This window comes from Podarcis erhardii, assembly GCF_964252035.2.
Source record: "Podarcis erhardii genome assembly, chromosome: 3".
NCBI classification, from domain to species: domain Eukaryota; kingdom Metazoa; phylum Chordata; class Lepidosauria; order Squamata; family Lacertidae; genus Podarcis; species Podarcis erhardii.
Window position 1 is genome coordinate 66286781 of NC_138507.1, and position 12487 is coordinate 66299267.

General features: G+C 40.2%; 1 protein-coding gene across 1 annotated transcript in view; it reads left to right on the forward strand.

Annotated features, from left to right (window-relative positions):
- The window catches only part of UST (uronyl 2-sulfotransferase), a 116447-nt gene that overhangs the window by 44081 nt on the left and 59879 nt on the right, over positions 1-12487 (forward strand). The window contains exon 3 of the mRNA XM_081855977.1: positions 5583-5738. Within this exon, the coding sequence (XP_081712103.1) occupies positions 5583-5738 (156 nt within the window). The remainder of the gene's footprint in view (positions 1-5582; positions 5739-12487) is intronic.

Genomic DNA, 12487 nt, shown 5'->3' on the forward strand with positions numbered 1-12487 from the left:
TTTCAGTTATAGAAAAAAAATATCAAGACCAAAATCCAGATAGGATTGCCCTAAAAGGTATAAAAATAAATAACACTTAAAAATCTACCAGCAGATTGTCTTTTGTAATCTTGGCTTATAAATAACTGCTTGCCTATAGCAAGTCAACTAGGCACCAACTTTTCTGTAAATTGGGAGAGAACTAGCTCTTCCTGCCCCACACAGCACAATTCTATGCAGTACAGTGGTACCTTGGGTTAAGTACTTAATTCGTTCCAGAGGTCCGTTCTTAACCTGAAACTGTTCTTAACCTGAAGCACCACTTTAGCTAATGGCGCCAGAGCACGGTTTCTGTTCTTATCCTGAAGCAAAGTTCTTAACCTGAAGCACTATTTCTGGGTTAGCGGAGTGTGTAACCTGAAGCGTATGTAACCCAAGGTACCACTGTACTCAGAAGCGATCCCAGTGACTAGTGATAATAGTTTTGAGAGTTTGATTGCAAGATTGATATAAGCCACATTATTTTAAGACACTCAGCTTGATCCTACATACTTTTACTAAGATTTAACCTCTCACTAAGTTCAGTATCCCTTGTTTTCAATAGGTTTACAAAGGATTACAGATGATCAGCACATAAGATTGCTATGAAAGTGTAGTATTCAGTGTTCAGTAAATGTTTTGATTGGGATCTACATCAATTAAAGAGTGGGGTGTTTATTTCTTTTTCAAATATTTCCATACTTAGGGATCCATAAATGTAGTCACCAAAACCAGCTACTACCTGATTCATCTTTATTTGATTACCACCTGTCCCCAGATGCTCAGCACAAAATGAGAGATACCTTACCTGTGATTGCTACATACGTTGTAGAGAATCTTGCTTCATGCAGAATGGGAGCAAGATTCCTACCTGTCTCCTGATTTTAGCAGTACACTCAAAGAACTTATTTTATTGTGGATTACTGTTTCATCTCATCAACATTTGGAAATATTTATTTGTTTAGGACCACAATCTCAACATAGCATGAGATTCATCATCATCAAATTTATATGCCGCCCTTCTTTCAAAAATTAAAGGGCAGTTTACAACATAAAAACACAAAATACATAGCATTAATAACAAAAAAGAAAAATCCTTTGATTCATTGTGTGGATTTTAGGAGATGTGTGGAAGACAGAATATTTGCTTTTTTCTCTCTTTACTATTTTATTTATATCGCCATGTTTCTGCCAAGGAACTCAGTGTGCCATGGATGGCTCTCCTCTCCATTTTATTCTCACAACACCCCTGTGAGGTAGGTTGGGCTGAGAGACTGTGACTGGTCCATGCCGTGACATGAGCTTCATAGCTGAGTGGGGTTTTGAACCATGGTCTAACACTTTAACTGCTACACCACACTATCACTCTGAATACTGTGAAGCAGCAGGAATCTCTCTCACTTCTGGTGGTCTTCTATGCCTATCATGGAGCTTAAGGCTGACCTAACTCCTCCTCTGAAACTTTCAAGTGCGTTGGCCGACTTGAAATAAGAGTTGTGTTGATATCAACCTAAAATAATGTGGACCTTTTTAACTGTTAGTATTTATGATTCTTAAAACGCAGATCGCTTTGGGATGTCTCGTGGGATTCATAAAGGAAATAAATAAATGATAACATTAAAACTGAACTAATTTTTATTATTTTTTGTAAAGATACATATTAGTTGAGTTGAGTAAACACTTTTCTCCTATCATCTCAGAATCCCTGGTGGTATTTTGCGCAGGGTTTTACCTCTCGCTTTTTTGTTTTGTTTTGTTATGTAGCTTATCTGTAGTTAGTCTAATGGGCTCTGTTGTGGAAAGTCAGTTTTATAAAGGCATATGATATATCAGTGGAAATTACAGCATATTCTAAAAGAAAAGGAATCACTTCAAAAAGGATTGAGGGGTTAGAAGTAAATTTCTGTTAAAACTGATTATACCTTTATTGGAGAACTCTTTTGGAAATGGGTGGTGCTAGTAGGATTCTTGTAACACACAGCGATCAGTGACTGGAATAAATTAAGCCAATGAGTTTATACTAATGAATGGAGCTAGGCTACAAGTGCAATCAACTGTAAATGTTTCTATGCAAATTAGGCATACATTTGGTAAGTGTCCAATAATGGCAACAGTTGTATCCTTTGAAATGTCCATTTGCTGAAAACAAGAAAACATTGCTGCCTAAGACAATATAAGTTTTTCAGTGTGTAAAGTGGTGGAGAAGCAGGACACAAGCTTTGGATGTGTGTGCTAGGTTCAAACCTTCCAATTTCCAGTAAAAGGATGTCAGATAGCACAGCTACCAAAGATCCCTGTTTGAGACCGTAAAGAACCACTGCAGGTGATACTGAACTACTGAGATGGAGCAGGGATCTGACTTGGTATAGGCCAGGACCATCCCATCTGTTCCTATGATTCATAAACATGGATTTTCACAGAAAACTTACAAGGGGGATATTTGTAAGCTGATGAGAAATGATATTCACTCACTTGATAACCTCCTTTCTCTCCAGAGAGCGATTGCATTTTTTGGGAAGTTGGTTAAAGCCAAGGAAATGTACATACAGTACTTGAGATGCCAGATGATAAAAACTTGGCCCTTTAAGGCATAAATATTTTAATAAAGAAAAAGGTTAAAGATCAGCCAGTGAGATTCTGCTTCTCATTATGTGTGTCATTTAACTGAATTTTATTTAGAATAGACCTAATGAAATTAATGGACTTAAAGTCATGGTCATTCATTTTAGTAGGGCTGTTCTAAGTAAAATCTAGTTGAATACCACCCACTATCCTTAAAGTGGTAGTGTCTGGGGTGCACAAGGCAACCTTTTTTTGTAGTGGCCCCAATCTATGGAAATCCCTACTTATGGAGATTTGTTGATGTTTGCCTTCCTTCTCAAGCCAAAACCTTTCTCTTTACTCTAGTTTTCATGTGGCATTGCTGATGGTGACATTTTTGGTTTTGGGTTCAGTAAGGAGGATTTTAGTTTTCTATACTGTATGTCACATTGTAGAAATTGACTACTAATTGAGCCTAAATTAAATAATTTAAGCTTGCACAGAGTCCCAAATTGATCTGCATTACCTACCTTCCACCTTCTGTCTTAATATCCTCGTTTCTGAAAATTAACTTGGGGGTGAGGCAGTGGAGAAGGCTTCCAATCCTACTCCTCAGTGTCCAGACCTTAGTCAGTTTAGTGTTTAGTGTTATGTTTGAGCTCTGCACTGTGATTAATCTTAACCACAGCCTGTTCAGTTAAACCCAGTTCATACCCTATAGTTAGAAATTGCCTTGTTTCAGTAACCATAGTTAAGACCAACTACAGTTTGTCCCTGTTTGAACACAAAGGCAGGCTGAGGCAAAACAAAAGCAGGAATGAAAGCTTTAAATCTCCTTGCAGGCACAGTGGAGGAAGGAGTGGGAGTAACTATGTTCCTATATCTGTTTGGATTTAAGTAAACATATAATATTTAGATTTATAGTTGAATCCTATACATATCTTGTGTGAATGTTTCGGAAATGATGAAAAGAGTAAAAACATTTAAAGTAGCAGAGATGGCTCATGAGTAGGAAGATGAGAACTCTCCCACACCTTGGGGATGAAATAGGTCTGCAACATTCATTTTTCAGACAAGTCTAGTTGATTTTCATACGACTACAACAGATTTAGGTGCTTAGTGAAAGCTATGCTTCTTGCACAAATTGATATGCAAGTCTAGCCACGTAAGTGAAGGATCCAACTGAATAAATTGCACAAAACAATGCAATTTAGCATCAACAGAATAGGAATTATCCAGTCAAAACTGGTAAGAGATTTTCAGCCTCTGAGGTCTTATTTCCGTATGTTGTATTTTTATAAAACTTTCACCTTTTGTACTTTTGACAGTTTCAGACAAATTAGAATATTAAGCAGTCAACATTTTTTAGGTACACAGTTAGCTTATTGGTAGTTATTTAAAGTTTGTGATAAATATTTGATATAAAGCACAGTGGTTGCATAGCACTATTAAAGCACTTTTAAAATATGCAAAATGTTACTCATGAATAAATAACATTTCCTGCGGCTAGTCATGAAGATGTAATTCAGATAACAGCCATATCACTTTGTGTCAGACAGTCAACAGAAATGAAGTAGTAATAATTCAAAATATTAAAAATTAAATTGAAAACTAAATGAAAGCTGTGATTTCCAAAGGCAAGCTTTGTGAATGAAAAATCTTATTAACTTCTCAGTCTGTCCTATAGAGGCTGCATTAATAAGATTTTAAAGTGATATGCACTTGAAGTAAGGCTGGTTTAGTGAAGTAAGCAGTACAGCTGAAGACTGCATGCAGAAGTAAACATTTTTGCATTGACTAATAAGTGGCTTGAATGAATGAATGAATGAATCAATGAACCAGTGCTACTCCCCAAAAAGAATGCTGTCCTGATATCTACACTGGCATTTATTCAGATGGGAATTAATTGGAATTAAAATTTCTTCATCAAAGATTATTCATTCTCATTGCTCAGTTCTTTCTAAGGGGGTGCAACTCTGAAGTTGGACATTAAACTTGTTAGAATTGAAACACACTATACATATTTTGAAACTCTACCTGAGTAACAACCAGACAGGGGAAGGAAGTGGCAAGGATGCAAATAGATCTCTCTTAATTGAAAAGTGCAGCCAGCTCATTGTTCTTCTCAGGTAATAGAAACAATAACTAATTGAATATTATTGCTAGTACATTTGACAGAGAAATTAGGGGGAAAGGATTTGTGGCATTTTAAGGCTAACATTAGGGACGCGGGTGGCGCTGTGGGTAAAACCTCAGCGCCTAGGGCTTGCCGATCGCATGGTCAGCGGTTCGAATCCCCGCGGCGGGGTGAGCTCCCGTCTTTCGGTCCCAGCTCCTGCCCACCTAGCAGTTCGAAAGCACCCCTAAGTGCAAGTAGATAAATAGGTACCGCTTTATAGCGGGAAGGTAAACGGCGTTTCCGTGTGCTGCGCTGGTGCTTCGTCACGCTGGCCACGTGACCCGGAAGTGTCTCCGGCCTCTTAAGTGAGATGGGCGCACAACCCTAGAGTCGGACACGACTGGCCCGTACGGGCAGGGGTACCTTTACCTTTTTACTTTAAGGCTAACATTTATTGTGGCGTAAACTTTTTGTAGGCTAATATTTTAGTCCACAATAATTCTGTTAAATCTTAGATGTGATTTATTATATTGCTATACAGTGGTACCTCAGATTAAGTACTTAATTCGTTTCGGAGGTCCGTACTTAACCTGAAACTGTTCTTAACCTGAAGCACCACTTTAGCTAATGGAGCCTCCTGCTGCTGCTGTGCCGCCGGAGCACGATTTCTGTTCTCATCCTGAAGCAAAGTTCTTAACCTGAAGCGTATGTAACCTGAGGTACCACTGTAATAACTTAACACAGAGAGAAGAAATACTTCCTGGATTCTGAGCCAGTGCTTTCTTTCAATCTCTGAAATATGTACATTTAATTTTGAAACACTCATCTCTTGAGTTACAACAAAATTATTCTGTGTATTTAAAGATTTCTAAATAGGAAGGCTAATGTGTATCTCTTTGTCTAGGTACTTCCATTCCCTAGCCAAGTGGTGTATAACAGGGTTGGAAAGTGTGGGAGTCGAACTGTGGTTTTGCTGTTGCGAATTCTGTCTGAGAGACACGGGTTCAACTTGGTTACATCAGATATTCATAATAAAACCAGGCTAACCAAGAATGAACAGGTAAGTTGTTTGTGTCTTTTTGTATGTTACGGTTTTCATTTTTAGAGTAATTTAATTCTGAGTATTTTTGATAGGGCACTGCAGTGAATTATTTTTCAGTAGAATTAGAAATAATTTCATATTAAAAATTATCACTTTTCTTTTCTAACAAGCTGTTAACTTCATATATTTTTTGATCATTCTGGCAAATGGTATCATAAGTAAATTATAGCTGAGCTGATAATTAAGTTCATTTTTGCTACTGTTTTATCAGTATTTAAGGCGGCCCTGCTTTTGGCAATTTGTGGGGAATTAAACTGTAAGCGACGTGAAAGTGTTCACTTATTCCGGAAATGTTGCCTTGAATAGACTTCATTTGCTCCTAGATTTTTAATGGTCAGGATCATTCATTTGAAACCAGGAATTATTGCTCTTAGTCAAAGTCCTATTAAATTCAGCGAGACTTACTCCCAGGTAAATGAGGTCAGGATTGCAGTCTAAATCAGCTTCCTTAACCTTCAGTGGTGTTGGTGCATAGCCAAATTTCATTGGCTATATAGCATTGTGAGGTCATTGAATTTTCTGGGATTGTCTGAGAATACTGTTTGAAAGAGAGAGAATTCCTAACCAAGGAAGGAAATGGGCACTGAAGCAGCAGCAGATTGGGGAAACAATGGCAGCAAATAGTATGGAGAAAGGCAAACATTTTCAGAGGTTGGTTGTTTTTCTTTCTGGGCCCTGCTCTAAAAGCTCTTCTTTTGCACTGAAAGCCGAAAAGGCTAATCAGTCATTGCAGCCTGAAAACAAGCCATGAAATTATCCAGTGTAAGATACTGATGCTTACTTTTAGGATCAAAGCTGCTGCTGCATGCTATGAGGATCAATTAACCCTGTATATAGTAGTTGTCCAAAAATAATAATCAGAGGCAGATCTTGCAGTAAGGACTGGGAGTTCAGAATTTTCCAAGTGGAAGCAGAACATCAAAAAGGTTTGAGGCAAGGAATGGGTAAATGGGTTTTGCAGTGAAAGCTGCAGATAGGGGAGAGAATACTGGAGGCCAGTGGGACTGGCCCAATACATTTTGGCTCCTGGAGCAAACCACAAAATGGTCCTTCTCCCCCCCCCCCAACCAGGGAAGAAGGGGTAAATGAAGATCTAAATCAAGAACGGGGGGGGGGGCATAAAAATCAAACAGTGGTGGTTGAAGAGGGAATCAAAACCTGTCACAGATGCGAAGGGACCCACTCTGAATTATGCCGTTCAGATGCAGAGCCCAGGAAACCACAGAGGGCAGCACCCACTAATTCCTCCCTAGGGGTGGGAGGAGACCAGCAGAGCCTCCTATTCACTGAGAGGCCGCTGTGACATTGGGGTGTGTGTGTGTGTGCTGCCGAGGAGGTGACAGATTTGGACTCCAAAGAGCATGCCATAGCTGTTGCTGCCATGCAGCAGCCACCGCCAATGCATTCCTTGGAGGCCGGATCAGTTGCCTCTGTGGATCCTGCTGCCTGAAGTGGTCGCTTCTCCTTGCCTCATGGGTGGGCTGGCCCTGGAGGGACAGCAGCGGCAATTGAGAATGGGAAAATAAGCAGGAATTCTATTTCAATTATTAGCAAGCTGACTAGATCCACATGCAGTGGAGTTTTCATGAGCTTCTGTAATTTAAAGGGGAATGGACTTTCAAACTGTTACTGGCTAATCAGTTTCCTTTTGGCCCATAGACTCCTGCTATGTATATACAGCTTACTTTGTGGTTTGCTTAGTGCCTGTTGCTTTAAGACTCCATACTCTTGGGCTAGATTAACTAGATACTATTGTCATGAAACCCACTTTGCCACATAGTAAGTCTATTTTAATTCCACACTTTGCCACCTTCCCCAAGCAGCAGACTTGCTGCTTCCCTGTTTTCCCTGTGTTGCTCCAAACCAGGGGTCAGCAACCTTTTTCAGCCATGGGCCGGTCCACTGTCCCTCAGACCATGTGGTGGGCCAGACTGTATTTTGAAAAAAATAATGAACAAATTCCTATGCCCCACAAATAACCCAGAGATGCATTTTAAATAAAAGCACACATTCTGCTCATGTAAAAACACCAGGCAGCCCCACAAATAACCCAGAGATGCATTTTAAATAAAAGCACACATTCTACTCATGTAATTCCCAGTCTGATTCCCAGACTGTCCGCACACCGGATTTAAAAAGCGATTGGGATGCATCCGGCCCCAAACACAGCCTGGGAAGCCCTTGCTGTTGTCTCTAGAATTTCTCGCAACCCTCAGTTTATTCTGGGTCCTCCTGGCTCCATCCTTTGAAGCCGTTCTTAAAGGCTTGTGTAAATTGAGCCATTTTATGATGTTGTTACCGTCACCCCATACACACTATCATTTTATAAGAAAGTAGGATTGGCCATGATTAAGATTATAAACATCTGAATACCTAAGCTCCATTAAACTTGGTGGGGCTTACTTCAGATTAGAGATGCACATTATTGTGATGTAAATGACCTGACTTTAATTTAAAAATAATTTTCTCACAGCAATATATGTATAATTTAAAGCCACTGTTTATTTTTATTATTTCCCAAATCTTTGCAGATTTAAAACAAAAAAATCATTGTAGAATATGAAAATGTGTTGCTTACTAAAATATTCTTGTGCAGTGAAAACGTTGTACCTGTTGGTTTATAATCTAAGTTAAAGTTCTCTGGATTTTATCTAAAGTGGATCAACATTTTTGTTTTCCTTTAAAAAAATGAAAAGGAATGATTTGAAGAACTTATATGTTTAGTGTTGATACAGTAAAAGGTTATTTTAGTTCCAGGTAACCAATTACATTTCCTTTGGATGAAACTGGATTTTGTTTGCATCCTTCATATGAGTGGCCTTTCTCTTAACCTGTCATAAATCAACCATTTCTCTACGCCACCAAGTGGAATGCTGCTGAAAACGCAGCCCAGTGTTATACGAAACAATCTTGTACACCCTTATTGGGAGATCCAAGACAACATTAAGGAGCAAAATTTGTCTCGGGCTGCAGTACTAAAAGTACTTATTAGAATGTAAGACCCATTGGACACAGTTTAACTTCCTCCTGAGTAAACATGTATAGATTGTGCTGTCAATACAGTATTAACCTTTGCTCTGTGATTTCAAAAATTGAAAGGCAGAAATAAGCCCTACAGTTGGGTGTGCTAGGTTTAATAATTCCGTCAGTCTCCTATAGTCTTATGGAGTTGCCCTTTCTATAATGTACAGAAATGGAAGTAAGTCAAAATTGTGATAGAATAAACAGGCTGCTATTATCAAGCCTCCTCAGTAGACACATGTTAGACATTGGCATTCGTGCATCTTGGCAGATTTACCCAGTAATTTATACTCACACAGGTCTTAAAGATGCAGATATCTATTGAGAATCAAAATATACACATTTAACATTTCAGTGGGGTATAGCTCCACAACAATTCATATCTATTAACATCAGTGGGCAGTAACAATATGCATACATTTCTACGGTTTCAGGGGATTAGCTAACTACAGAACAACTAAATGCACACACACAAGAAGGAACAAGCGCACAAGGCATTGGAGGAGATGGGGGATGAGTTCAGCCTGCACTGTCTATCTGGGCTCATCTTGCAGACCAGGCCTCATTCATGCACAGCTGAGCAGGAGGATTCTTCTGGGCAAAGGAGGCCCCTGAATTCCAGCTTCTGGGAGCTTCATGTGAGCAGAGTGCTGTTGCATCCAGGTACTGCCATGTGAGAAAAAGGGCTAGATGGTCCATTGGCCTGATTCCGCTGGCTTGTCTGTTCTTCTGACTAGAGGATGGCTTCTAAAATGCAGTCTCACACACACTCAAAGATAGGAAGATGGAACAGTTATGAAGGCTCTGAGAGACAGTATGGGGAGAGACATGTGCCCTGCTGAGCAGTCCTAGATGTTGACTACATAACCTGCTTCCCCTGCCTAGGTGAGGCAGGAAAAACAGCAAAGGCATCAAACAGACCCTGAAAAAAGCTTTATGGATCTCAGATTCAGCTAGCAAAGATCCAAGGAAAGAGATGAAAAGTTGTGAAGCCCAGGAATAGGTTGTTGAAGCAGCCACACCAAGCTGGGACATCTGCTTCAGCAAACACGGGCCCAGAGACAGTAAAGGAAGAAGCAGGAGAATCTGATCCCTGGTTCTCGCTAGCTAAGTGATTTCAGGCCCAGTGATATTCAGCAGAGTGGATCTGGGGAGCACAAAACCACATAGGTGACTGAGCAATTGATTTTCATAGTGGAACTAGCCAAAGCCAGAACAAAAAATGGCTCCATTGGACCAGTTTTATACCTTTCTGGACGAAAGCATCAAAAGAAATGCAAGCATTGGCTGGGTCAGGGAGGTGTCATTCCACATTTCCTATACCTAATATGAGTTGTTTAGTCAGTGTGGTGGGATTTTCTTTTGCGGAGACACATGGCAGTATTAATTCTTCAGCTAGTTTGACTAGATCTAGCTTTGGGCTTCTGCAGAAGGGAAGATTGCTGTTGAAGTCAGGCCCTGCTCACTGTAGAACCTGAGACTATGCCTGCATTCTAGAGGATTCCAGGGTGCACAGACTATATGTAGAGTGATCAGCATGAGAATGCCCTTTGATTTGTTCCAACCAAGGGACCTGCACAGTCTGCCTATATGGTTGAGCTAACCCTTCTCTTGTCTTTACTGCAGTTCTCCTCCTCCTCCTCCTCCTCCTCCTCCTCCTCCTCCTCCTCCCCCTCCTCCTCCTCCTCCTCCCCCCCTCCTCCTCCTCCTCCCCCTCCTCCTCCTCCTCCCCCTCCTCCTCCTCCTCCTCCTCCTCCTCCCCCCCTCCTCCTCCCCCTCCTCCTCCTCCTCCCCCTCCTCCTCCCCTCCCCCTCCTCCTCCTCCCCCTCCTCCTCCTCACATGAATCTTCTGTTGAGCTGGGGAGAGAGGAGCCTCAGAGTAGACTTGGTAGGCATATGAAACAGGTGCACTGGAGAACAGCTTGGGTAGTCTGCCTTGCTTTTGGCTAGCCGAGAAGTTTCCAGTAGTATGATGGAAAACGGTATATAGTGGTATTTATGCTATAACAAGTAAATACATCCAAACTAGAACAGCATTTCCAGCAATTTAACGTAGGCTGCAATCCTGTGCATATTTACTTGGGAGTAAGCCCCACTAAACTAGAGTGAAGAAACACGCATATTACCACCTTCTACAAACATATTTATTTCCAATTTGTGCATTGCTTTATATTGTCTAATTGGACAAATCTGTATGTAATCTTGCTCAGTTACTGTAGCCCTCAAGTTAAAGGAATGGTAACAGTCAAGTCCACCCCCACCCCCAAATACAACTAGACGTTTTTCTAAAGCCAATTAGAATAATCTGCGCAGAGCAGAAGTCAGGAAATCAGAGCTGCAAGAATGTCTGGAATTCTTTTGCACACATCTCTCTTAACGCTTTCAGGAGCCTGACATATTACAGAACACTCTAAAAGCTGAAAGTGAGTGCTGAGAACTGTATTTCACCCCCCTTTTTAACCAAATATATTCTGAAATTAAAAGTAAAATCTAGCTTTGCATTATTAAATCTTGGAACTGCATTCTAAAATGACTTAAACACAACCAGGCCAAAATAGTGAGGGGAGAGGAAAAACTATCCTGATAGTTGAGACCAGCTTTTGAAAAGCGATCTCCATGGAAACAATAGCATAGGCTTTCTTAAATAATGGAAAAGGTAGATTATGACTTAATGCCTGACCAGTCAGTAGATACAAATGAAAGAATAAACTCAGGGCCAACAGTAAATAAACACCTTTTATTTCTCTCACATGGGCATGAAAGAATTTTTTTAAGTTACCAAAAATTAGGTCTACAGTTGGTGGCAAATAGAATGTACAATAGTGACCAAACAATTTTACATGACATCACACCAGGGCTTTTTTTTCAGCCGGAACACTCTGGGCACCCCCTTAAAAAGCCCTTCCTGAAAGAAACTCAACAACTTTGGTTTGTCCGTCAAAAAAAGGTGGGAGTTCCTGCACCTCTTTTTCTCGGGAGAAAAAGCACTGTATCACACCATTGCAATGCAAGTTCTATGTGGTAGAATTACGTTATGTTTATTTAGACTTTGACTTATTCATTTGTGTTCTTTTAGGCACATCTGTCTCCTGGTATACACTGCAAAGTTGTGCATAATTTTGTTAAGAGAAGCAATACATTTCTACATTAAATAAATATAGGAGGTGTAATATTTTTGAACAGTATGTGTGAATTTCATGCACATATTCTGATGGGCAGGTGATTGAATGCGATGGGTTTTTAACATTAGAGCAGATATTCCAATTAAGTGCAAAGTCTAGGACATCCCCTGCAGGCTCCAAGAAATGTATGTGGCCATGCTGTTACTGGTCCCAAGGAACCTTTCATTCAACATTTAAAAGGTTGACCTTAGAAATACACTGCTCCTTGCACGTACTGCTTTATGAAGTTGTTACTTTCCGAAGCACCACAGTAAGTAGAGTAAAAGTCAGGCACAGCAACTGCCAGTAGGAATAGAAGAAAAACTACCTTCCTGCTTATCCCACAAAATTGATGCAACAAGCATGTGAATTGGTGAAGCAAAGTATATTGACATTTAGAACTTTTGCAGGCTAGGAGGTCACAGAAGTGGCCTTATTTTCTCCCATATTAGTGTAGCATAGACCATCTCTATTCCTTCCCATTACTCTTGATAGACAGTGCTGGGGTCAGGGGCACTGACTTGA